The sequence below is a fragment of the Syngnathus floridae genome, chromosome 7 (assembly GCF_059516105.1).
Source record: "Syngnathus floridae isolate MCC-2025c chromosome 7, RoL_Sflo_1.0, whole genome shotgun sequence".
NCBI classification, from domain to species: domain Eukaryota; kingdom Metazoa; phylum Chordata; class Actinopteri; order Syngnathiformes; family Syngnathidae; genus Syngnathus; species Syngnathus floridae.
This window is the reverse complement of record NC_142419.1, coordinates 11,536,506-11,563,672: the sequence shown is the minus strand read 5'-3', so window position 1 is coordinate 11,563,672 and position 27,167 is coordinate 11,536,506. Positions and strand designations below refer to the sequence as shown.

General features: G+C 40.3%; 2 protein-coding genes across 3 annotated transcripts; both read left to right on the top strand.

Moving 5' to 3' along the window:
• Positions 1-278: 278 nt before the first annotated feature.
• On the top strand, positions 279-18,486 carry LOC148395236 (large neutral amino acids transporter small subunit 4-like). Of its 2 annotated transcripts, none has more exons than XM_088380436.1 (14): positions 279-451; positions 2,444-2,665; positions 5,950-6,169; positions 6,243-6,298; positions 6,399-6,475; positions 11,931-12,023; positions 12,162-12,295; positions 12,401-12,612; positions 13,231-13,374; positions 13,891-14,017; positions 14,153-14,285; positions 14,959-15,032; positions 15,346-15,469; positions 15,583-18,486. In XM_088380436.1, exons 2-14 carry the CDS (start codon positions 2,506-2,508, stop codon positions 15,742-15,744), a joined length of 1,716 nt encoding a protein of 571 aa, XP_088236562.1. In that variant the 5' UTR covers positions 279-451; positions 2,444-2,505; the 3' UTR covers positions 15,745-18,486. The 2 variants fall into 2 exon arrangements, with proteins under 2 accessions (XP_088236562.1, XP_088236563.1); XM_088380437.1 differs by lacking the exon at positions 279-451 and adding an exon at positions 2,167-2,291.
• Positions 18,487-19,178: 692 nt separating this feature from the next.
• Positions 19,179-26,381, top strand: LOC148395235 (phosphatidylinositol transfer protein alpha isoform-like). The gene is made up of 12 exons (XM_088380438.1): positions 19,179-19,335; positions 21,348-21,378; positions 22,827-22,972; positions 23,283-23,374; positions 23,548-23,555; positions 23,819-23,893; positions 24,443-24,526; positions 24,632-24,709; positions 24,791-24,901; positions 25,041-25,163; positions 25,551-25,600; positions 25,692-26,381. Exons 1-11 carry the CDS (start codon positions 19,319-19,321, stop codon positions 25,593-25,595), a joined length of 810 nt encoding a protein of 269 aa, XP_088236564.1. The 5' UTR covers positions 19,179-19,318; the 3' UTR covers positions 25,596-25,600; positions 25,692-26,381.
• The last annotated feature ends 786 nt before the right edge of the window (positions 26,382-27,167 follow it).

Sequence of the window (27,167 nt, the reverse complement as noted above, 5' to 3'; positions counted from 1 at the left end):
AGAAATAGTCAACAAATGGCAAGTATTCCTTGTCAAGCTACTCAAGGGCCTCATAATTACGTGATAGGTGAAGTTTAATGCACTATATGAATAGCAGTACAAAACGATTCTCAAAAGCTATCAAGTGATGTTTACTCCAACGTCTTTTTCCAGCAAGACTACAGCTGAGGAACAAAGCACGTGGAGGACTGGCGCTCTCTGATTGGCTGAGGTTTGCCTCTAGCACAGCCCTCCTCCAATAGAAAGGGGATGTTGTTTGTGCATCGTCTCTGCGACCGCTATATAATGTCTGCAATGACAAGGGAATGGAGAAACTCACCAAAAGAACGACCACACGTCCTACGTGTTAACTTTGAGTTCGACCAGATCGTTGACAGACGTCTGGACGCAAAGAGGCGAATTGGACTGAACACCGCGGACTGTCTTTGTCCCTGAAGCCGCATACACTCAGGTGGGTCGCCGCAACCGAGGATGCTCTGACTCACTCACCGCATCTGACTAGAAAGAGGCTGCAAAAGAGTTTGCCTCTTTTCTCGAATATTCCACTCTAATGTATGATAGCAAATATAAAGTACAATGAGCCTCGTATTTTGTTTGCTATTCGGCGAAGAACAATGACACTAATAATTACATTAAGGTTTAGCCAATTCTCTCTTTATATCGTCATATTATTTTGACAGTCGAATATGTTTTATGCTATAACGTGGAATGGGAGCAGAATTTCTTCACGTTCTTTTATTTTATTTCCATTTGGCAGCGTTGGCTACTTTTCCTTTACAGTTGTTGTTCCGAACAGCTGAGCGCTACTTAGTAATGTACTGATAACCAAGGTACTCAAAATTACATTGGATAAATCCGGTTAGTAATATAGTTATAGAAATAAAAGCACTAATTACGTGAATGGAAAATGATTGCTACATATAGTGTCGTCCCTTACGAGTCCTTGTGTGTTTTAAAACAATTAAACACAAACGGCATCGTATGGACTATATATAGTTGTCATTTTAAATGTGCAAAATAAAAAAATAAAAAAGTTTTATTTTGTAAGCGGAAGCTTAGTGTGCGTGTTCACCGGACACCTGGCCGCTTTTTTAAAGCGCGTTGCGGGAGACGCAAATAGTGTGAGGAGGGGCGGACATGCAGTCCAGTTCTGACCAGTTTTGGGGGTACTGAGTCTGACTTTGTCTTTATTGTCGTCGTCATGTTGGTGTTGATATTGTGGAGACTTACTCCGAAACAACACCAATGCATCCTAAAATATCTAGTACAGGCGAGGCTATACTTAGGCTTAGTGATGATTGACGGAAGTTTGCGTGGATGCAAAACAAAACATTAAAGGGGGGATTTAACAACATGTACTTTTTTTTTGGTATATGTGCAAATGTGTGAGACAACAATTTTCTGTTACCTTCGTAAATTCAAACATGCCGTTTCAGCTCGACAACTAAAACGTATGTGATTTATTCACAAAGGTAACTGGAGATTTTTTTTGTGTTGATGTTTTTTTAAATATTGTTTTGACGCGCACATTGTCCTCGTTTAAGTATTTACGTCTTTTACATCACATACAATACCAATAAGGACATAAGATCCCCGAATAACAATCTCGCGCCGTGCTGGTTCAAACCGGATGGAACTGGTGTTGCGTTCACGTGCTATCGTTTTTTTCATAGTCAAGAATTGAGGTTCTCAATTAAAAACGGTCTTTGTCAAAATAGAAACACGTCCAATTTGATATAGCTTTCAGTTTTAAAATCATGTATCAAATTAATTCGTGTTAATTACATTGTCGTGACGAAGAATTGTCGCAAAAAGGCAACTGTCTAACCTTTTAAAATTCCGACAGTATTTTTAAACCATATTAGGTGATTTCAGTTGTTGCATTATAACTACAATAGTTTTTTAAAATATATATTTACGATTAAAAATATATCTGGGGAAAGTCTTATCTTGAATCAGAACAATTTGTACTTCCCATTAAATGTATCCAGCATCCTCACGTGCTGCTGCTACATTTACTATGTAAATTTTAACCAATAGACGAAGAGCTATTGTCACCACGCTCCAATCAGATGTCTTAAGGGTGGGGCGTCTCTCTGAGCGCGGATGGGGTTTGACACGCCCACAGCGCTCAGCTGTTCTTCCCTTGTCTGTACATCAGCTTGAGGAAGGAACAAAAGCACCAGGATGCGTCCCTGCCATTTTCTCCAAGTACATTTACTATTCAGTCCCACGGCTTCTTAAAACAGACAGCATTTTAAGTTATGTCAGGGATGACAATTTTCTATCACGTACGTGCACCATAACTAGTATAATATTCAATGAGCATTTTTTTAACAATAGTGTGTTCATTTTTAATATTTTAGAAATAAAGAGTAGTCAAATCAACATTTGTTTTAATTTGTCCCCCCCCCCCTCTCTCTCAACTTTTTTAATCATCCAGGTGTTATAGCCTCCCTTCCTCCTCTCCTGTCAGACAAGTGAAGCACCCCCACCTCGGTTGTGATGGCTCCTACCTTGGCCACGGCCTTCAGCCGCCGTTGGTGGATGGCGGTGACGGCGGTCATCGAGAACCTGCTTTTCTCTGCTGTGCTCCTGGGTTGGGGATCCCTGCTCATCATGCTCAAGTCAGAGGGCTTCTATTCCTACCTCTGCAAAGCACCAGGTAAGCTTAATTTTATGTTACAAAAAGTATCAAGTCTCACGATTGTTTCAACATCATGAACAAAAGTCTACATTTAGGTAATAAAAGTTTCATAATGGCAACAGTTTGAGCCTGGCACAAATGAATATATGGATGACTGTTTCTCTGCAAAATCCTCTCTGAAGCAGCATTAGGGAACCCAAAACATGCCTATTTGAATACAATGTGTGATTTTTATCATGTGACAGAGTGACACAAAAGTGGATTTAAGTGCTTACTGGCCTTTTTACCACACTATTTTTAGACCACCCTCTCCTGTGATAAACAGGATGTGTGACCACACCTTTAGAGACCCACTGAATGGTGCTTTTGCTGAGTGTTGAAAACTAACCACACACAACAACTGGTTGTTTTTAGGGAATAGTTGAGGATTCTTTGGAAAAAAAAACAAATTTGATGACCAAGCTCAAAATTTCAGAAGATTTAGCATTCGCACCAACTCTAAAACTGCAGTTGGCTCAGATTAACGTTTTTGGCGGATTCTTTCCTCACCCTTTCGCGGTCACACGTGTGCGGGAGAGGTCCTGCATAAAAGAAAATATGTGTTTGCCATTCATTGTACCATGCAGAAATGTAGGTCAGATAAAGTAAGTCAACAAAAGGCTGCAGGAATGATTCATCGTCTTTAGACATTTGGGAATTACTTGCTTTGCCGAGCAGTTGTTTTTGAAGTTACACTGAATGAGGCCATTCATTCTCGCAGCCATGTTTTTGTCCTTGTAGGAGGAACTGATGAAAGTTGGGAGCTCATTTGTAAATATGTATGGTCTGGACTAAGAGACTGCACATTGTCATCATTGTGGAAAAGAATCATGCCAGTGTGTTTGTGTTAAGTCAAGTCAAGTCAAGTTTATTTGTATAGCCCTAAATCACAAGCAGTCTCAAAGGGCTTCACATCGACAAACAATTGACAATTATTCTCAAAGGATCCCCTGATCTTAAGCTCCCAAAAGGGCAAGGAAAAACTAAAAACAAAAAAACAAAAGTTCACACTATTCATTGCTGACTTATTTGAATGGATTTAATTCAGGTGATCAACCTGAATTGATTATTCCTTCTTAGTTAATGACCTTTGTTACCCATCTGACCTTCCTAACAGCCTTTAATCAGCTGCTTTGTCCTTTACAAAATAATCAGGTCAGGAAGAACCACTTTTTATCTCTAGTCACACTATAGTCATCGTAATTGTTAAGATAAACCTCTATCTTGTTGTCCTCCTGAGAATTTGGCAAACACAAGTTCCCCACACCCAAGACAGAAACAAAGGGGAGCGAGGTTCACTTGTGTATCATGTTGCCTTCGAAACTGTTTTCATGTAATCCCATCATATTTGCACAACAATGTTTGAATATTCATGGAGCAAAGACTCTATTGCGAAAATATCAACTGCCACCTCGATTATTTTAGTACACTGACGTGCAGGTTGATGGTAACCACGTTGGATACTAATACAGTGGAACCCCCAAAGGTGAACACCCAAGGTCGTTAACATTTTAACTTGTATGACAGCCAAGAATGTAAAATTGCTATTAAAGACACAGCCAGTATTGCTAAGGTTTTGAAATTTTAAGTGTCACGGAATGGATTGTGTTTGATTATGGAGCTTCCACTGTGGGATTCACAGTTCAAGAATGAGTGATAAAGATATAAACTGGAATTTACTTTCTATGGCTTAAACAGTTCATTTTTGTTTGTGTGCCTGTGTGTGTGCGTGTGTGTGTGGTGGGGTATTGACTCACTGCAGTGACTTGATTATGCAGCTACGACGGAGGGCAAATGGTGTTGCATGTTGTTGATTTGACAGCCGGCACGTCACAATCACACAGAAGAGGCCATATTTGCACAAGACTTTACTCTCACCCTGTCAGCATCCTACATCAAAGTTGTGCTAATCGTACAGATACACAAGGATTTTAGTGAGTCGGCATTTTTTTCTTGGGGAGGTTGTTTTTCCTTTGTTGTCATCAGACAGTCAACTTGAAGGGAACTGCTAATTTGGTGGATAAATTATGATTTTATTTTCCTAGGTTCCAGATCGCCCTAATTTTAAAGATACAATTACAATTAAGAAGGTAAATGAAATGTACTCATACAGTGCAAAATACCTCTCCAAGAACTATTTAACAGTGTCTCACAAATAAGGGTGCAAAATTACATAAAGTAAAAAAAACACATTCACCAAACTAGGTTAAGAGGATTCCAATTGGCTTAAAATCAGCATAAATGTTTTACCTGAAATTTCAACACGTGACATGTAGCTTTCCTAAAACATGACCATAGATGCAAAAACAAAAGTCATGTGCAAAAACCTTTAAATAATGGAACAGTCACAAGATTGAGAGCAGTATCAAAATTGTCTAACCAGAAAATTTCCTCTGGCATAAACTGTCCACACCATCCTAAGTGGAAAATGAATGAAAATAAGTACAGTTGTTTTTTTAAATGTATATATTTTATCCACCTATAGTTCCTTTTTCTTCTGCAAATCATAAAAACTGCATAAACTTGGCTGTGGCTGCACAGCATGAAGGTGAAAAAAACAAACACTGGAGCGGTTGTTCAAAACCTGTTTATTTTTTAACCACTGTTTAAGTGTATTTAACCAACAGTTAATTTGAATGGAACATGAACAAAATGACGAATATTTTGGCACAAACCAGTGACCGCATGATTAACTTTGACGATGCCTTTAACTAACAACTATGTTTTGAGCAAATAATCGTGTTTTGAACAACCAGGGCCCTGATGACTCAGTCATTTTATTCCCCTGTCCCTCATGGCGATTAAAGTACAAAACTGCGGAGTCCTTCTGTTTTGTTTTGCCGACAGTTTGAGCCCAAGCAGATCGAGGTGAACGAGTTGTTTTTCTACATCAGCCCTTGCTGGTTGGCGCACCAGTCTGTTGATGCAGTCCAGTAGGACAGATGAACAAAAATAGAGCACACGTGTTGAGTGTTGATTCCACTACTGGGAAGCAGGCGGGCGGGCGGCTGGGCATGCAGAGGTTTACCATTCTTGGAGCTTGTTGACTCGGGACGTGCTGTTACCCCGGCTGTTTGTTTACGTGACCGTTGGATCACTTGACATTTTTGATCAGCAGCACAGCTTTCAAGAGAAAGAGGAGATGACAGAGAGACAAGAGATGGCTATGGACAAAAATTGAAGCGAAAAGGATGATAATGTGGTTTTTTTTTGAATAAAATATTCATTCAGATGTCTCACCTTTTAATTTTCTCTTCATCCAGAGAGCAACAGCTCCAACTTGACTCTCGCCAATACGTCTGACGCCGAGGCGTCCGATGCCGAGGAGTACCTGGAGATGAATGGCTGGCAAATCTGCAAGGACCAAGATGAGATGCTGAACCTGGCCTTCACAGTGGGCTCCTTCCTGCTGTCCGCCATCACCCTTCCCATGGGCATCGTCATGGACAAATACGGGCCGCGAAAGCTGCGACTTCTGGGAAGGTGAGTTGAGACACGACCTCTTTCACTGAGTGTCTATTTGACATGTTCACATGCAATGACTTTGATTTTCCAGTGGCTGCTTTGCTTTCTCCTGTCTCCTCATCGCCTATGGAGCCAGCGATCCCAACAGTATGTACAAGCGCTTACGCCAACTGTCAATCCCAGTTGACATCTACTTTCTAAGGTGACTCTACAACTGTCTGGTCCATTAATTGGTTTTGTTTTGCAGATCTGTCCATCCTGATCTTCTTTGCCTTGGCCATAAACGGATTCGGAGGCATGTGCATGACTTTCACTTCTCTGACGGTAAGATCACTTCTATGATTTCTTATCTATTAAACTTCAGGAAGATTAGACAGATCATGAAGTCAAAGCAAAATGCCAAATAAAACCACCAGTCTAATTTTATCGCTACCAAGGACTTTGTGTTTTCATCAGAATGGAGACATTTGTCTGACAATACAACATTCTGAATGGTGTCTAACGATTTGCCTTACCTTAAAGAAATTTATACCGTAATTTTTCGAGAATAACAAACACTCAGTTATAATGCGCAAACTGAAAATAGCCCTTCAAATTCAGATTTTCCTTTGCATTCATGAAGACTACACTCTCCTGATTTAATTTAGCTACTCCGTAGGGCTGAGGGAAAAAAAAACAGAACTCACATAAGATGCAAACCAAAACAGATCACCATGGAATCTCCTCCTTGAAGATACACAGCTGCTGTATCCTTGGCCATTTTTCACTCCGACATTTGCAGATTACAGTACATCCAACAGGGAACTGTGTTCACAAACTATTAGCATTCTCTACTGGTGTAAAATTGATACTGCAGTCAAGCTTTGGGCATTTGCTGCCTCTTGCTTGCTATACAGTAATAGGTGAAAAATGCAGTTTCTTCCCCAAACAAATATGTATAATACACTCACACAATTTTGCCAGAGTTTAATATTTTTTTATTTTTGCAACAAAACAATTGTTCTCCTCGAGAAATGATGGTACACAGCAAATGCCTATGCATGGGCATCGTCTACGTGTGTGCTCTGAGTGGTGGTGCGGCTATGGAAGCAAATGGAAGGATGGGAGTGGATGGATCAGAGAAGCCAGCGCGGTCAGAGTGAACCCATCAGTCAGATAAAAGTGCTGCATCACAGGAGAGGCCACAAGAGAGCCAGCGTAGAAAGAAGCACGTAATCTATTATTCACTGCAACTTGGCTGCTCTGTCTGGTGGCCAAAAAAAGAGCTTTGCTCATGACTATTTCATCTCTACTGTACATCATAGTTGTGTGTGTTGGTGATAAGCCACATTAATATTCCACTTTGCCGCTGAAGAGATAAACAGGAAGCCGCAAAGTTGGTGTGTATTTATACGCGTACATGCGTGTCCCCACCCACTCTTCATGTCTGCTGCTCAGGTTGCTCTGCAGGTTTTTACCACCCTCACTTGTCTGAGGTTGTTTTTGTTCATCTCCAATTACAGTTAGTCTGTTTGCAAGGCCAGACATGCTTCTAACGGTCATGATGTCCTGTTGTGCATATGAGTGTGTATGTGTTTATGAGGCAACACCCTAAGCTTTCAGCAAAGTGAGTTATAGCTCCCAGCCAGTTGTGTGTTTCTATTACTTCATGCGTGGCGTGTCAAGATGTTGTTTCCAGAAAAAGCAGGCAGTGTCAAAACAACCCTGATGTTGCATATCACTTTTTTATGTCATGAACCGTAAAGGAGAGCCCTTCAAACCTTCTATGAAGCCCGCAAAAATACAGCTCCTCACTCACTCGCCTTTAGACCTCGTCTGCATTTCCATTGGTTCTTTGTCTTCTTTGTCTGAGCTTTCTTCACTTACTGTTCGGTGTGTCCTTCCTGGCTGAGAAAACAGGGAGTGCTTGTCCGCCTCTTAACACACCTGAGAGAGTTTTGAGCATGTGTAGTATCTGTGCATGCTGTACGAAACTCCCCCTGATTCTCTCCCTCGGCACGTGTCGGAGCACCTCTTGCTTCCTGACTTTGGTATCTCCACTCCGAGGCACTTCTCTGTCTCTATCTAACTATTCAAATCATAGTTTCCCTTACGCACGCGACGTCTCCTTGACGGAGGTGGTGGGTGTGAGTTGCACACAGAGAACAGCTTGTGGTTTGTTTCTAGAGTGCCGCAGATGAAAGAAAATATGTAGAAAGGATGAAAAGAGTGTCAGTTGCAAGGGCGAGTGGCAATTTGAGATGGGAGCTGGCAAGACAGAGCAGCAGTCGCTGAGATCAGCCTCGTGTGGATGAGACTTGGTGGATGGGTGCTACTTTGGCACGCACATGGGCACCACCACATTGGGTATTGATGAAGGGACTACAAAAGTGGCCATTAGTTGCACTCAGGAGCATCCCTTGCGCTAAGATAAAAAAAAGTCACACGCTTCTGGGATCGGCTTAAATCATCATTAAAATGTTAGACTCCCCGTTGGAGCGCAACGTGATGTTGGGGCGATTGCCAGTCTGCGGTGTGTCAGCTGTTGTTTGCTGATCTTCCAACTCGCTTGGCTGCACTTTATGATGGATGGAACGGAGACGTATGCTGTGTGTCAGGTCAGGACCGGTCTGAGCTGGTTCTCAATGGCGCATTGGCAAGCAGCAGAATTTCCACTGGCTGCAGCAAACCCTCTTCCTTCTTTCGTTTCCCTCTTGGTTGCTCTTAAAAGGCCTCGCTCCTTGTTTTCTCTTTCAGCCTGCCTGCTGCTGGTTTGGTCATTTCCTCGTCAACTTGGGGATACACTCATGATGCGTCTTCTTTTTCAAAGCTCAGCACACTCTTTTGTCCAGAGTTGCAAAATATGTGACGTCTGCAGTCATTGAAAATCGTGTCACGGAATGGCCACTTGCGCAATTCCAAAGAAGTTCCAAAAATCGAGTAGAGTTCAGAGTAAATTTCAAATTTTTTTCTCATGAAATGATTCCATTTCCTCACTTCATTGTTGCTTTTGTTATTTTTCATAATTCTTAGACTTTGTTTTATCAGGTCTATGGCTAGTTTATGCATCTCTGGACAACCTGCCAAAATACCATTGGTGTGGTGATGAAGATTTTTCTAAATACCTGCGTGGTGGGGTTAGCCTCTTTACGACAGCCAATGTCCATCTGCACCTGACACTAACCAAACCCAGGCATCGAACCGTGATCTTATCTGCATGTGACTTTTTGGAAACTAATATAGACCTTACATGGCTGTCCAAACACTGAGTCCATCGTTGTGTACACTTCCACTCTCTGCTTGGATACACTGACCTCAGAGCTAACAAAAGAACTATTCAGGGAAGGTGGAAGAGTAATAGTTGGTGGCTTGGCAGGGACGCTTATCTTTGCTGTCTCCATTTGTTTGCAAGATGCACATTCTGGTATTTATTTGTCTTACAAATGACATTCATGCGTGTATTCAAGTGAAATGTAAACACAAGACAGGAGGGCTGGTTGATATGTTCACCAGGTGTTGATCTATTTCTACTTCGTGTTGCCATTCTTCACTAGATTTCAATTGATTTGATTTTGTCAATGTGAAGGTTTCTGCTTTTTTTTCACCCCAACTCTTGCGCAACGTCAAGTACACTTGCAACAGTGAAAATCAATCACAACACAGTCGCAGCAAATTGTCACACAGTTTTACATGGCACTTGTCGTTTTTCATTTAAATTTTACACATTAGAGTTTCTATTATTATTTTGTGATACAACTTTTTCTTACTGCAACCTCAAGACTGAACGTTCAATTTCACTGTACTGCACCATTTAGAATGATAAGTGGCATTCTCATTTTTATGTCAGCAGAAAAAAAAAACTCTCCACTACAGCTCAACATCTCCATTTCTTTTGTGATCCACACATGCAGTCGGTTTGCCTTGTGATTTTGGAAGCAGTGGTCTCAGCACCTGACTTATGACGCACAACCATTATCCCCACCCAAAAACCTCTTGTCGCCACCTTGCTTCTTTTACGGGCTGTAAATTAGATGAGGTGGCAAACGTGCTGTGTCACACATCACAAGGAGCTGAAGCCGGTCTGGACATGCTCCAACAGAAACAGCCCCCTCTGTTTTTTTTCTGGTTTTTTTGCTCAGGCACTCCTCCACTCGTGATTTGGTTGTTTTTGCTTACACCCTCTGACAAAAGATTGCCAGTGGCAATATCACTTCTTTGAAATGAAACCAACGACTTGTTTTCTCTCCATCCGTTCATTTTCTGTACCGCTTTTCCTCACAAGGCCTATCTCAGCTGACTTTGGGCAGTAAATAGTAGGATACAGAGTTCAACTGTAAAATTTAAAATTCAGATTAAAAATCAGATTAGCTCTTTTTCCCACTTTGGCTGCATATATATTTTTTAGATGATGATCTTTTTATGAGTCTCTGTTGGAATTAATTAAGTATCACCTATGTATAGTTATATTTGTGTGGCAAGAGTGTAAGGGGCCTCTTGTGGTTCATGTTTATTGAAATAGATACTTTATGACAATACATGCAAATTATTCCAGAAAGCAAGTTGTGAAATACAAATACAAAGCACACAGCAGACTGGGTAGAGTTGTGACTAACAGGAAAATGAGGAACCAAGATTGCGCAAGTGTTTTTTTCTGAACTCATTTATTTCTATGTGTTGGCCTTGATTATTCCTGCTGACCACCTCAAGTATGCTGAGTTGGACACATGCTGAGCAACTTAATGTGTCCTCCCCACTAAGTGGGCTAAAGGTTGTTGTGTATCTTATCCCAGTATAAGTGGCTTGTCCTCAAACCAATCATAACTGCATTCCACAAATGAGTTTTATGGATATTCTTTATTTTAGAAGTGATGTGAAAAATCGCATCTCCGTGGTGAAAATAAACAACAGATGATAAAGAACGAATTTGTTCAAATGTTTTGACAGTGTCCTTCATGGAAAGCTGTGTTTGTACTTGCATGTCCCTGCTGCCTTTTACGCGACAGCAGGAATGTGTTCCAACCTTTTGACACATTTGTTATGGACTTCTTCAAGAGGGATGTTTACAGTGAGGCGTATTTTGAAGAAGAACAGTGTGTGCAGAGGGCCATGATGCAAGGCAAAAGAACCTCTCTGTTGTGTTTTAAACGGTGATGGCAAAACACGGCTAGATTATTTTACAATGCATTGCATTTTTAATAGGGATGTGCCCTCCACTGGTCACCGATGTTAAGCAGCAGGATGTTGGCCAATGTGTTTATTGTGTGTAGTTGTCAGGGGAAATAGCTCAGGTTATAGGAGGTCAGATTCAAGTCAGCGAGCTGAACCTCAAAGGCAAATAGCCTCCTCATGCAAGAGCTGCAATGATGCTTGAATAGCAGTGCTTTACTTTGATCCACACTTTGTCGAAGGTGATTTTATCCGATTGTCCTTTGATCACATTTGATCATTCCCCAACTATTAATCGCTTCTTCTAATCCATGGATATCTTTAAAATGACTAAAGTCATATGTGCTTTTGCACAGACGTGTCAGATCCAGGTCCAGAAAGTAAAAGCCATGCCACATTTTTTCTTTAGCCATAGTTGCTTCTAGTCAACCAAGCAGCAGGTACAATTCAGATTTAAAATATAGCGAGCTATGTAGCTCCTTTACCTGACAGTCAATTAGAAGCAGATAGCCAAACTGTGGCAAGGTTTCTACTTTCTGGACCTGTACATGTTCTCATCTCATCTTTAATGTACTCCCCTCAACTCCTTTATATGCTCAATGGTGTTTTCTGCTGTTTTTCCTTTATTTCTCAGTTACCCAACATGTTTGGAGACCTCAGGTCGACTTTCATTGCCTTGATGATCGGATCGTACGCCTCCTCTGCTGTTACTTTCCCAGGCATTAAGGTAACTCAGGCTGCCACCAAACTCATCCATGAGAGGAGCCGTAGCAACAATTCTTGCATTGCATGTCATTAGATTGTGCAGATGTATCGCCCTGTTTTTAGATGTGGTCATTACCATTGTCTGTCTCCCTGTCTTTAGGTGATCTATGATCTGGGTGCTACCTTCATCTCTATCTTGCTGGTTTGGGCCGCTTGCGCCTGTCTGGTCTTTCTTAACTGCTTCGTCAACTGGCCCCTGGAACCCTTCCCTGGCCCAGAGGACATGGACTTCACGTAAGAAACATGCCACACACTCTTATGGCCCAGTTACAATTAAATATGATTTATTATTGGTCATCATCTTTGACACTCTCCTGTTGACACAATTCCCTCCCACAGAGTAAAGATCAAATTTAGCTGGCTGGGATTCGACCACAAAATCACAGGGAAGCAGTTTTACCGTCAAGTCACCACCGTGGGGCGCCGTCTGAGTGTAAGCAACTCGATAAAGCAGCAACAGCCGCCTTCCAAAGACCTCGGCTCGCAGGATGCCAGCAAGATGTGCCTGTCCACAGTCGATCTGCAAGTGAATTGCAAGCCCCAAGAAGAGGGTAAGTCTAGAAATGTGCAATTTGTCAGAAATTCATACAGCACAGAGAATAAATACTTGTCACATGTGCTTCACAATTCTGACGTCAGCATTTGAATCCTGAAGCAATCCAGCTAATTGTGACGTTCCAGCATTTGCAAATCCATTTGCGTGAGAGGCACACAAAACACATTATTAACTATGAATAAACCATGTGTTCCAACTTTGTGAAAAAACTTTACAACAGGACAAAGGCTTTCACATATCCCACAGTCAGATGACATACAAGACACAATATACAAATTCATGGTTATGTACAAAGCAGCTACACACAACGTTTGATAGACAAAAGCATCCAAATGCATAAACCCTGTGATGTATTTATCTGAATGATACAATGGATTTATAGTCATCCACCACAACAGAAATGGTTCTGTGCAGAGAACAGACGAAATGAATAAATCATGTGTCCCCAAAAGACATTTTGAGGTGTGACACGGTGATTGCATATGCAACGTTATCTTCTTTTCGATGCAGTGCATGAACCTCCACTCGCCACGACTAGGAACTTGAGTCTGACCAGATATTAAAATCGACGACAGAGATGTGATCTCGCTTTCTGCTGTCATTTCTTGTGTAGCCCAGACATTCATGAGGAGTGTGTTGAGCCCCATCTTCCTCCTGAGCCTCATCACCATGTGTGTCACCCAGCTGCGCCTCATCTTCTACATGGGCGCTATGAACACAATTCTGGAGTCGCTGACGGAGGGAGACCTCAGCACGGGTGTGTGTTCGCACTCATGCTTTCACACAGCTTGATGGTGGTCCCCCCCCCCTTTGAGTGTCTAGCCACTAATTTCTTGCACTGTATGTGTGTTTTTAATCACTTAACAAAGTCTATGCTGACACTGTAGCGCCTAACAATCTTCTCTCTCACTCAGCTAATCTGTTGTTTCTGGTTAACACCCCTCCTTGTTTCCTCTTCTCCGTGTCTTGCTCTTTGCTCTTGTCCTGTCATGCGGCCTTCCTGTTGCTGTTGCAGTGGAAAGGATGCAAGTGGGTAAGAGACCTTCAGCCAACCATTACAGAAAAAACTAACACCAGTGCTTTTCAGTTCCCTTCCTCAGCTGTCTCACTGTTGTGAAATCACGTCTGACTAAAAAAACAATGTGGCCATAACCTAGAAAAAAAACCACTGTGACGTCAACCCATTCTGTTCTTTTGCCCTAAAAATCTTGACTACACTTTAACAATGCAAAGCATATTTATAACTTTAGCATCATTGTTGTCTGTCTCTCAGTAAGCACGTACACATCTATCTTCGGCGTGCTCCAGCTGTTGTGTCTGGCCACCTCCCCTGTGATTGGCTACGTCATGGACTGGAGACTGAAAGACTGTGAGGATGAAAATGACAAGTGTACCGTAAGGTGAGACATGACATATCTAGTTGGCACCTACAGAAGCCAAAGTCAACCAAAATGATTCATTCTTTGGGATATTTTTGAATTTTGATGATCAATAAATTCAGTATAAATCTAACTTGCTTAATTGTTAACCATCAGGGAGCCTGGCCAGCCTCGTCGACCAGACAAAAAGATTCAGAAGATAATCAACTCCACCCGAGCCTTCATCTTCACCAACCTACTTTTGGTGTGCTTTGGAGTCACTTGCGTCATGCCCAGCCTCCCACTTCAGGTACGTGCACAAAAACACTTGAGTCAACAGAATTGTTTTTTCTGAATCCCAACAAGTAGAGTTCCATAATGAGCAAGTTGCTCTGCGCACACTTTTAGAACAAAATGTTAGGACAAAGTTAATCCATCAGGTTAGACCACACCCCTTAGTCCCCTCTTTCTCCATTTTATCAAGGCAGTCGGGAAAGTTTGGATAGTGCACTTTTTGTTACAATTTTGCTGTGGCCCAAATCACAAAGTACACAATAGTACATAAAGGCACACTAAGATGAGCTTGGTGTGAAAGAACTTAAAAAGACAGCCCTAATTTCAACCCTATGAAACCGCTTTGGAGAACAGTTTTGTGTGAGCCACATCCTCTTCCAAAAACCAAGAATTCTCAGAGCTCGTCTCACAAAACGGGGAACATGCTGTTCCTTTTTTTCCTCACTGGCCAGCTGTTAGAAGCCTTTTGTCCATATGGCCTACATTATGTCCTTGCATGTTGTGAAACTGAGCGCTGGAGAGATTTTATAGAAATCTAGCGACATCTAGTGGATTAAATACATACGGAACCATATTTGTTAGATTTCAGTTTCTTGAAGATGTGAGCCTGTTCCTTCATGTTAACTTCTGCAACCACTGACCTGGTCATTAATAGAAAATGTGTGTGTGGCTTTGTTGTTCTTTTTCAGATTTTGTCTTTCGTCCTTCATACAATTGTCAGAGGCTTCATCCACTCTGCAGTTGGAGGCCTCTACGCTGCTGTGTAAGTGTGTGTGTATGTGTGTGAGATGTTTAGTGCTGTAATACACATGCTATTCTAGCAAAACCTGTACATCCACATTTTGGATATCCTTAGTCCCTTTAGTGTGAGTCGGGATACTTCAAATGTCTGGTAAACTGGGGACAATGGATTCAAATACAAGCAGGAATCTCAAGTACATACATATTGCCATATGAGGAACCTTCATGATCTGGGTCAAGCATTAGTTACCCATATATACTACATCGGAGACTATAAATTAAGTATGCTGATATTTTATTATACTCTGAACTATTATGTTTTTTTTTGCCTGCAGGTACCCATCCTCTCAGTTTGGCAGTCTTACAGGAATGCAGTCTTTGATCAGCGCTCTGTTTGCCCTGCTCCAGCAGCCTCTATTCATGGCCATGGTGGGACCCCTGGAGGGAGACCCCTTATGGGTAAGTAAGCCCGCGGGTGAATATAGTACAGTAAAAAAAAAGAAAGAAAAAAACACATTAGTTCACATTAGTCCTCATCAGGGTGTGACAAGCTCAACTTCATGTGTCTTCAGGTGAACGTGGGCCTCTTGGTGCTGAGCATGCTGGGATTTTGCCTGCCCGTTTACCTGCTGTTTCACAGCCGACACCTCCAGCGCCTCAGAGACGAGCGCGACGACGACCCAAAGATCTTCGTCAAGCTGGAAAACAGCAACAAGATTGAGGCCTTTGTTTAGACCAAGAGCGAGCGCTGAAAGAGGATGATTTCCACAAACTTGATAGGATGAACTACTCAGAGGACAAAAAAAAAAAAAGAGACTGGACAGGAGTCGCGGAGGTCACTTGCCTCTTGTAGGAACTCCATACCATTTCTGTGCTGCCTCTCTGGGTATGAACATGCACACGTTCACAAACACAGTGCGTTCCCTGCACAACTGCACAGTTTCACCATCACTGACATTGTACACTGTGACAAAGTGGATTCACACAAACACAGGCATGGCGCATGTCATTTCAAGTTCCCCCGGTGGTACCAACAAAAGTGAGCGGTAAACGGACAGAAAGCAAGACTCGCTGTGACGACACATCCCGTTCAAGTTTTTCTCATTTTTCAAATCAGTCATACATTGTTTTCGCTCAGCCCATTACAAGAAAACGGAAGTAGAAGAGCATACTCAAATGGAAAGCACAACAGAAGATTAAATGAGTATTGGGATTTTTAAGAAACCACACAAGTATAAAAAAAAAACGTGAAGTTGAGGACTTCTACTTTGGGACTGGTGTGCTCACACATAACTAAAGTGAGTCCATTTTCCACCCTGATAGATAAGTGATGTGGCTCAAATATGCTTTTCCTGCGCTTCACCTTGAGGGCATTAAAAGGAATCCCCAGGCAGCAGAATTAGTAGCAAATCAGTGTCATGCTGACATCACACAAAGTAATGAAAATGTGTTCACTGCCTATTGGAGACTCAAGACTGCTGGCCCTTGCTTTGTCGTGTCAAACTTCCCTGTCTGCATATGTGGCATCACCGCATTATACTCAAATTTAAACAGTCTCTTTTTTGTTCTTTTACATGTTTTGCGGGATGTTGTGAAATCTGATGATTTATATATATGTTACAAAAAAAAAACATGGTGTGTTCAGGAAAATCAGACATGGAAAAAGATGCAATGTTGGTGTGGTATAGTAGTGGAGCATCACCACACCATTTGTTAGTGTGGCTTTGCTGTAGCAATAAGTGCCTCTGTGAGATGCCAAAGTCAGTCAACACACACACGTTTACATTTTTAAGGTACTAAGGTATCTAATTGTTTTAAATGCGCTCATCAGTGCAGCACTAAAGCGCACCACCTGCATATTTCCTTGATTTTTATTCCTTCTGTATTGATATAAATGTAAGTGTAAAACCAAGGGAAAAACGTCCCAATTAAGACTGAATGCGGAATAGAATCCAAAGTGAGGAGAATAATTGCAGGTGTTTTCTGACAATCCAAAGATGTGTCCTGCCTGGCATGAACTCACAGAGGCACTTTCCAAAAGAGTGCCTCTCTGTATATGTGCAAACGATGGAAGGAGTGGAACTACACAAGACTTGTCTCACGACTTTGGTTTCCATCTTTTGCTTCCATTCCTGCTGCCGTCTGTCTATCTGTCTGTCCGTCCACAAATGACTTCTCATGCCTGAGCTGAGAGACGAGCCTCTGCCCCATTAGCGGCTTCCCATGAACGACTCGGTGAGAGACAAATGGCACACGTTGCACTTTAGACGCCCTAGAATGGACCTCCGTTGTGTATTTCCGAATAGTTTTGCTCCTGTTTGTGGCACAAACAATGCTCGGCTGCTGGCTGGTGGTGCATGTCACCAAAGAATGTAAAAAAAAAAAAAGACTATGGGAACAGATAGACAAACTATTTTTTATAAATGCTTGTAGAAGAATAGATTTCATGATCATTATTTTGGATTTATGTGTAGGGCACAATACGAGTCTTGTCTCTCAGCTCAAGAAATGTCCCACTAGACAAGATGGAGGACATGGTAAATGCATGCAAATTTACAGAACTCTCAGTGGCTATATTTCCGTGAACATATTTTGGAATTTTCTGCTGGCTCTTTGCACAGCATGCACCGGTGCTATATTTATGCGAATGTGACTTCTGACACAATTTTATAATCTTCTCGCAAATACAGAAACTTAGTGCGAGAAATAGGAGAGCAACTTAAAGATAATTCATTTTCACATTAATATAGCCATTGTTTTTCAAAGGAGAATTTTTTTTCTTGATGTGTCTGCTCTGGATCTGAGAGAATTAGGTTATTTTTACACTCTTATTCTGTTTCAACCAATAGTAAACCCAGTTTTCATCCACAAACAAACTTTTGTACTATTCAAACATTGTGTGCACAGAAATGTCGTGCAATTAAGTTACTGTCATATAACCTCACATGGCAGTACATTCTAATGGTTACACCCTGTTTTCAAAGAACCGATGAGTGTTGACTTGGTTGGCAAAATGTATTTACTCCCAATCGGGATTTAAGGAAAAAAAATCATCATCCCCCCCCCCCACTATTGTACCTTAAAACGGCGCCCCACCTCCTCTTGATTCCATCAATTCTTTGGTCTGATGTAATTCATCACAGCCTACGACGCTGACGACTTTTCAGTCTGGTTGATAGATTGATGTATTGATTTACTTTTTGTCTGCTGATTTTCAATCAAGGTGCCCTGCAGGTGCTTTGTGTCATGTCCGTGATGATCGATATCTGAACTGAGGCTTTTTTTTACTCCCTTGACATGAATATTTTTATGAATGATTTTCATTTCATTTTTTAGTTGTTTTTAAGTTTGACTTTTTTTTACGCAGTATATTTTATTTTATTCTTGCATCACAATATAGTACATTGTCTTTTTAAATCATGTTTTACTGTAACTTGAAGAAAAAAATCAATGAAAACAATAAAGTGTTATTTGTATCGAGGTGTGTCATTTAAATGCAAGAAATGCACTTTTCAAAATCGTTGACATACTTCACATAAACAGTGTGAGGCAAAATGTCAAAGAAATATTGGCCCATACACTTACTTGGTAAACCTGATTAGCAACTTCTTGCACTACGGTTAAGTTATTTCAAGAACATCGATTGTGGTTGTGACTTACCTCATAATAAACGGGTTGGGCCTGACTGTACTGTTCCCTTACCGGTTGGATCATGCACGCTATGCCCATCGAACTAATCCCAGTTTAAATATTTAATGTATAGTGTAACATTATGCCATACACATTTAAAAATGTTTGGCACCAGGGTACCTTTAGGTGGAAGAAAGCACATAAGTGAAAATGAGTCTTGACCAGAAAACTGACAAACACCTGTTGTGTGTTGGGGTTGCACCAATAAATAGAACCTTAAAAAATTTAGGTATTAAATCAAAATCCTAACTAATCCATCAGAACTTCCAAAATTCGGCCCCTGGGCCTTATGTTTGACACCAGTGTATTAGGGCTTAAGTTTGACTTATTTGGGTGTTTGCAAGTGGGAGGCTTGACACCGTCGTCAGTGAAAAGGTGTTTTACTATTATTATGAATATTATTAACATTATTATTATTATTTCTACACTTCCGGTGACATGTGGGCGCAGCAGGTTGACGGAGTTACCTGAAACTGGGTGGAAGTCTCGGCCCCTCCCCTTTGGTATGTGTCTTTCTCATCGTGGAAGAAAGACCGCGGCGAATTGACGACTTTGGACACTTTTCAAGAAGCTGCTGGAGACTTTACATCCTCTTGTACGGACAAAGGCAGCCCAAACATGTTGATCCGAGAATAGTGAGTAATGTGCAATTGTTTCAACTAATAGTCATGATTGTGTCTGGCAGGAAACATTTACGAGGTGAATTATTTCATGTTCGTCAACCAATTTGCTTGTTTCGCCATTTGAGCGTGTCAAGCAGAAGTGGAGTTTCCTAAATATGCTGTACTTTTATATAGTTTATATAGTTTATATAGTTCTTGTTTAGAAATGAAAGTACGATTTTGAATTGTTTCAAGAAGCGTACACTTCAACAGATTCCCCTGCCTGTCAACCCCGTGACACTGCGACGGAATGAAACAGGAAGAGGTTACTGTTGAACTTGCTATTGATTGAATTTACTCCAAATTTAAACAATACATCAATGCAAATTTTCTGTTTTGCTGAGGTCAAGTGTAACTTTTAAGTTGTCTAGAAATTATTGCTAAGTGAAGGCTGCTGACAAACAGGGCGATTTAAATTCGCAAAATTTAGAATGGGATTTCGTTCAGAATGAAAAAATCTTGCTGTTCACTTTACTTTAGAAATGTTTAACGTAAATTTATCACGGGATTAGAATAGGCATGTCAAACAATAAAGCTATTTTTGGTTAACTCGACATCTATGGAGATAGATTGGTCACCTGACCGCAGGACAAAGTGCATTGAAGGCAGGCACGTTCGGAACACCTAAACCTCAACTATTGTATACTATATATCATATATACTCACTACTAAAAACTATTGTGCATATTTTATATAACTTAAAGTGAATTAAAATTAATTACATTACACAGTTAAAATTCTCTTGAGAGGCAGGCAACAAGTGGCAATAAATCAGATATTAAATCAAAGGCAATGCTCCAAATGACACACGCACACAACACAACTCTTGGATTACATCCCAAGCATTTGTCTTTTGTCTTGACTTGTTTGTCCATTCGCTCTTCCTCTTGTTTAGGTTTCAGCGAAACTAGTTTTGTTACTATAACTGCTTGTGGGAGTCAGTCGAAGGCAGTCTTGAATCCTACAAAAGCAGAGCTCCGTAATCTTATACAAAAATACAGTATAACATCACATAACTGTGCCACATACTGTATGTCATACCGAGTAGTTCAGGATCAACATGAATCGAGTAGCATCGGTGCTATTGGTGAGAAAAATCGACTCCCTTTAAAATTTGGGGGGAAATGGGAATAGGTGGATCTACAGGTGCCTGAACTACAAATATGTAGAGGTCCACCGTATATTCACCAGAGATTGATTATTAATTCTATTAATGTTGGCAGATCTTATGATATTTTGCCTGTCAAACTTGCTTGCTGTGATCAACCAGTGGGCAGAAAATTACTGACGTTATCAAGGGCTAGCTTCATAGCCCGGTTGGCCCTGTGAGAGAAATTTGAGTTCCGATTGATTAATGAAACAGCGCCGTTACCAATGTTGTTTCAGTTAAACGGGCCACCACTACTCATTCAGTGATTATGAAGGTCAGGTTGTATTCTGGGAAAAAAAATTGGCATTGCTCTCTACTGGAATCAGTGCAGCCAAGCAAAACACGACTAAATAAAGATGATGGGCTGTGTGGAATAAATAAAAACTATTTCACAGAACAATTACTGTACTATTATAATTTTAATTGTAAATATCAAAGATCAGTGCTTCAGATAGTGTTTAGGTCAGCAGAGAACTGGCTGGCCCTAACTGCATCTTTGGCCTTTTTGCGGAAAGTCGTCAAATGTTCCTGCTCATTTTTGCTGGTCTTTGCAGTTTCTGCTGTGTTATAGGTCACATTTCCAGCATGCTCTAAGTTCAATTGTGCCATTTGTCAGTTAGCTTTAGTTAATTAATTCTAGAGAGAGCGTTTCCAGGCTGCTTCTACTGTTTAATCACTCCAAAACATCGGACAGCAAATAAAAATATACATTATTGGAGACTCACTGACCAAGTTGAAGAATATTTTTAGTCACTGTCATGATAACATTTAGTGAATGGAAAATCTTTTGCTCTTTTGCAATGTTCTAATGTCTTATGTTTGTGTTTTTTCCTAGCCGAATCGTCCTGCCTGTCTCAGTGGATGAGGTAAAGACTTCACATTTTGTCAGACTAGCAAGTTTGATTTTTAAACTGTCAATTCTAATCATTGCAAAAACACTCCCTTCAATCTTAATTTAACTATTTGTTTTCGACGGACTTAAGACATTAGGCTGAAGTGCTGACGCATTTCAGGGTGTAAAAATGTACTATTGTTTTGATAAATGACTCAAGGTGTGCACAAGGACAGGGTGTTGTCATCTCTGCTGTTGAAATGAGTCAAGCAACTTTTGGGTACAGTTTGGAATTGCTTGCTGACACCATTTTTCACATGCAGACATACTTTTAATATTGTTTGCAAAATGCGCTGGTGTTATGAAGCACTTGGGGGTATTTGCTTTTTCTATCCATTAATCCAAAATCCTGCTTCGAACAATAGCTTCTTTATTTGGCCCCTTCTAAACACACAGCTAAAGCTGTTGGGTCAGCCAGACTGAAATGAATGATTTCTGTGTGACCCTCTGATCGCTTGGAATACAGTAACGGAAAAACCTAATTGAGATAAACGCTGTCGTCACTTGTTGACTTGTATCTGGAACTGTGTCGTTAATATTTGGATATGAGCTAATCTCGGGGACATGTTTCATTGTGAATATGGAAATGGAAAAATGGAAATGGGGGAAAAAAATTGTTATTGCCATCTGTAACTAAATGCTGGCAGATGTCTTCACTTTGTCCTGAGTTTCCCCAATGAACTTATTGGATCAACGTGTTCAGACCAACCATAACAAGTTCGACCTGTTTGCTGATTCCAGTTGAATGTAAACCGGTATACCTGAAATCTCACAAAGGCTCGGATCAGGTCCTTTAGAAAGAAAAGGAAACATTCTAGTTATACATGGCTGGTGGCATTCCGAAGTTCCAACTCAACCGTGGACGGACAACTCCTTTTCAGTCAAGTGAAAGTTTTCTTTTTCCAGACTAATGATGAACGATAGTCAGGAAACTTTACCAAATTGCTAAATGGGCCACTTTTCTCGATGTCTTTGCCTCATTTTTAGGGTGTGTAGGTTTGACCAAGCTGTCAGTCCCAGAATAATGGTACTCCCTTTTTCCTGTGTCACTCGCAGGGGAGGAAGGTTCAGGGGGAGAATAAAAATACGTATTTTGCTGATATTCTGTTATTTTTTTGATTATCTAAAGACCAAGTCTCCAACCATCGTATCGGTACACAGGCCACCTTGGACCGGGCTGCAGCAGACCGCACAAATGAGAGAAAGAAATTTTTTTTAGCATGTTATATGAATGATGGGAACGCAAGCAATCTAGTGTTTGTCTTCATTTTTATTTCCTGAAAAGTTGTCATTTTGGCAGTACAAGAATTCCACCTGACAGCGACTATATACAACCTGAGTATAAGTGGCAGAACCAGACAAACTGAAAAACAAGTGTGTCTTAGAGTTTGTAAATTAAATAAATGGAATTCTCTTTTGCAGTATAAAGTGGGCCAGCTGTATACGGTGGCAGAAGCCAGCAAGAATGAGACGGGTGGAGGCGAAGGTGTTGAAGTGTTGGTCAATGAGCCCTATGAAGAAAATGGGGAGAAGGGACAATACACCCACAAGATCTACCATCTCAAAAGGTAACTTTGCATGTCACTACCACACATTTATTGGGATCCCTGCAGTATAAACATAACCGACTAATTAAACATTTTGTTGGAAGCATAGATTGATGTGATTGATATCGCTTTGGACTTTGGTCTTCCCAAAAAATGTAAACTACATCACTGTGGCGTTTGTTTTGCTCCACAAAGTCTTAAATCATGACCAAAATTAAATGAATTAAACCATTTAGAGCTTACTTTAAGGGACTGTTGTATTGAATCCAACTTGACACGTATGAATGTGCAATTTTTGCATGAAAATGTAAAGCTCGATATGTCTCCACAGTAAAGTGCCCCGCTTGGTGCGTGTGCTTGCTCCAAAGGGAGCTCTTGAGATTCACGAGAAAGCCTGGAATGCCTATCCTTACTGCAAAACCAGTGAGTGCCACTGAATACCACCCAAAAATAACTATGGTGTAAATAATTCATAGTTTGTAAAGTATTTGAATTAGATATTAATGAATGGAAAATAGGTATTAACTGAAAGTCTCTACTCTCCACTATCTCCATCACTCCTGGACGACGATCACTCCGGGACGACCCTTGCTAAGTTCTTTCTGTAAGTAATAGTTTCCTTTATGTTTGTGGTTTGGGTGAAATGCTTGCTGATTAAAAGGGAAGTCAATTCCAATTTTTTTTTGTAATATAATTTTTTTTGTAATAGAATGTTCTGTGCAGCCCAACTAGACGAAACACAAATATATATTTAACAGGCAAAGTCTCACAGTGATGTAGTTGGACGCGTGAATAGTGCCCAACTGTTTAAATTCATTGGGGGCATTGGAATGTGACTGACCGTATTGTATATGCCCATGTCTGCAGAATCCATACATGAAAGAAAATTTCCAAATTAAGGTTGAGACATGGCACAAGCCGGACATGGGAGAACAGGAGAATGTAAGTTATGTAATTTTCTTGTTTTAGGTTTTATGTAATCTACAATTTTTCTGGAATTGTTTTCAAGTTTGTGGTGTTTATCGATCCACCTAATATAGCTAACGTTTTGCTGCCACCTAATATTTTATAAGTGTGTCTAAAGCAATTTGAATAACATAGAAAACAACGTATTTTTATATATATATAATAATCGATGACGTGAAAATGATTCATTTTAGGGGCTCGATTTAAGAAATGAAACCTTATTCCTTACACAGTGAAACAAGAACTTTCATTTTGATGATGGCAGTTTACAGATAAGAACACATTTTACCATCTTAAGAAAACAAAAGCATTGCATTATCAATCAAATATGATTTTAATAGAGAAATTTGGTAGGTTTTGGGCTTCTGACAAAATGTTGTGTCCAATTGCCTTGAGTCAATGTTTGCAGATTACAGTACTGAAAATCTACACGGATGAAGAAATAGATTTTTTTTTTTTTAAACACGTCTGCATGCCAAAGAAAACAACTACCACGATGGTTCAGTTTTAAATGCCTTGTTGCAGATACATGGACTCGAGAAAAATCAATGGGAGACAGCTGAAGTTGTACAAATCGACATTGCTGACAGATCCGCAATCAGTGACAAAGTAAGAAATTTTAAAAAAGCGACGCAAATTTCATCTCAGTCTACTTACTTGAGATCATGTGCTCATTTGGTTTCTTGACATATACAACATTAATTTTCTGTTAAGGATTACAAAGCAGATCAGGACCCAGCCATATTTAAGTCTGAAAAAACAGGAAGAGGGCCCCTGGGACCTGAATGGAAGGTATACATTTTTTTTGGGTTGAAAGAATAATTTTAGTCTGACAATCGTACAATTTGCGCTTTTCTGTATTTGTGATTGCAGAAAGAAATTCTCAACAACCCCAGCTGTCCACATATGTGTGCTTATAAGCTTGTCTCAGTAAACTTCAAGTGGATGGGCTTGCAGTCAAAAGTGGAGACCGTAATTCAAAAGGTTTGGAAGTCATATTACCATCTAGTGGGATGATAGAGTACATGAACTGCAACGCAGGTTCGTGTGTGTATGCGCGCGCATGCGCACGCACGTTTTTACTGTCCTGTTATAAATACCCCTGACGGTCTTGTTTGTGCAGATGGAGAAGCGTATTTTCACCCACTTCCACAGACAGCTATTCTGCTTGATTGATAAATGGATCGATCTTTCCATGGATGACATCCGGAAAATGGAGGAAGACACAAAAAGAGAGCTGGATGAGGTAACATACTTTTTTCTTCCGTAAATAAGGTTATCATCGACCCTTTTCATGAACTATTTAGGTTGCGCCCCAATTTTTGTAGAATTACCTCAAAAAATGAGGAGAGTGAGAAACGTTATTGTTAAACTATTTGATTAGGCAGTTGTTTACAAAGCGGTGAACCTCACCCTATCCTTGCTTGTGACAAGCTGAGAATTCGGGATGCTCCTTTTGCACACAATCATGACAATCGCCAGTTTCCAACTAACGTGTTCACCTTCGGAATGTTCTGAACAGGAAATATTGAGCTTTCCTCAACTTTCCCACTCTTTCGTTGCCCCCATTTCTACTGCACTGCAATGATGTATGTCTACCATGTCCATCTTTGTAACCTGTGTCATTCCACAGATGAGGCAAAATGATGAAGTTAAAGGCATGGGCGTTGATGAATGAAGGGGGTAAGCAATTGTCTTTGTTCAGGTTGATTAATCATTTTTACATTCCAGCTACTATTTTATCATTAAAAATAGAAAAATAAATATTTTTCAGTTGAGATTCTTCATGCTGACTCAACCTTGACACACTGGACCAATACCTCCCTCTTGCTGATCCAAGAATGCTACAATTCCTTGATAGATGCTTAAATACATGCTAAAGCAATTGGGTTTATTTTTGTACCTGATTACAGACACACTTGTGTCACTTGACAAGTTTCCAGCTGCTTAAATCTTGTAAATTTACTAGCACAAGGCTATATATTTTGGTTTTCCGATGGCAATAATTTATCATGTCTTTTTTTTATTGTAGGTTTGTCGATAACAGCTCAAGTTGCCAGACTTTTGATTTACTTTATCTTTTAATACAACGAAACACATGTTGCTCTTGAGACTTTTGTTACGGCAGTTACTATTGTTTGGGGCTTACAGATTATCCTTTTCGTATCTCTGTAAGGTTTCCATGTCATCATTTGCTTAACCACAAGAAAACACTTAAACCCCCTCATATTAGGTGCCGTATTTCCATTATAAAAGGCTCATTCAATGGAGGAGGAAAATGACTTAATGGCTAGTTGAGTTAACTGCTGTTTGGGTAAAAAACAACAACTTTATTTTCAGGTTTTTTGGGGGGGATTTCATTACACGCAGCGAGGTTGTGGACATTTTGGCCACGTACAGACACTGTAATTTTATGTTTTTTTTGTTTTATTTTTCAAATAAAGTTACAGCTGCTTTTACTACATTTTCTGTGTTATCATCAGTTCTCATTTAAATATGCAGTTTTATTTTTTAACTCTTCAAATTTCACCTTACTTCTCCGTATTACTTTTTTTTTCTTATACTGTCTCACTATTATTCTAGTACGGGCCTTTACAGAGCATCTTATTCATTCATCCCGTTCGTTTTACGAATTGCTTATTCTCACGAGGGTGGCAGGAATGCTGGAACCAGTCTTTGGCCAGTGGATGAGACAGAACTGAACTGGTCGCCAGCCAATTACAGGGCACACTTACACTGCTGTTTAAACGTTTGGGGTCATCTAGACAATTTAGTGTATTTCCGCAAAACTAACATAATTGCACAAGGGGTTTTAAGGGTTTTCTAATCAGCCATAAGCCTTCTAACACAATTAGCAAACACTGGAGGAATGGTTGCTGGACATGGGACTTAATAGCCCAAAACCCAACAGAGACGAAAGTTTTACTTGAAAATTGGAGGCCGATAACTTTATGTAATTAATGCAAAGCTTGAGCACACATATACCTGGTTTTAACAAATCGACTGTCGATAGGCTTTTGTTAGGGAAGAAGAATACATAAACACCATAAAATGATTTTGGATTTCTTAGACTAGTGTATTACAACCGTGTTTATAGATTATTTTTTTTTAGGTTTTTGACGCTGATGGACATTCCTTTTTGTTGGTGGCGCTCCAAGATTTGTATTTTGGGGTTTATTTCTGTAATATTGTTAAAATGTCATACTGTTATACTGTACCCACTGACATTAGCAGTTTTTTTGTGTTGAAA

Coding starts and splice junctions, on each gene's coding strand:
- LOC148395235 (XM_088380438.1), top strand. Junction 24,527..24,631: donor GATCCGCAATCAGTGACAAA/GTAAGAAATTTT, acceptor TTTTCTGTTAAG/GATTACAAAGCAGATCAGGA. Junction 24,902..25,040: donor TGGAGACCGTAATTCAAAAG/GTTTGGAAGTCA, acceptor TTGTTTGTGCAG/ATGGAGAAGCGTATTTTCAC.
- LOC148395236 (XM_088380436.1), top strand. CDS start 2,506: ATGGCTCCTACCTTGGCCACGGCCTTCAGCCGCCGTTGGTGGATGGCG. Junction 14,286..14,958: donor TGCCCAGCCTCCCACTTCAG/GTACGTGCACAA, acceptor GTTCTTTTTCAG/ATTTTGTCTTTCGTCCTTCA. Junction 15,470..15,582: donor TGGAGGGAGACCCCTTATGG/GTAAGTAAGCCC, acceptor ATGTGTCTTCAG/GTGAACGTGGGCCTCTTGGT.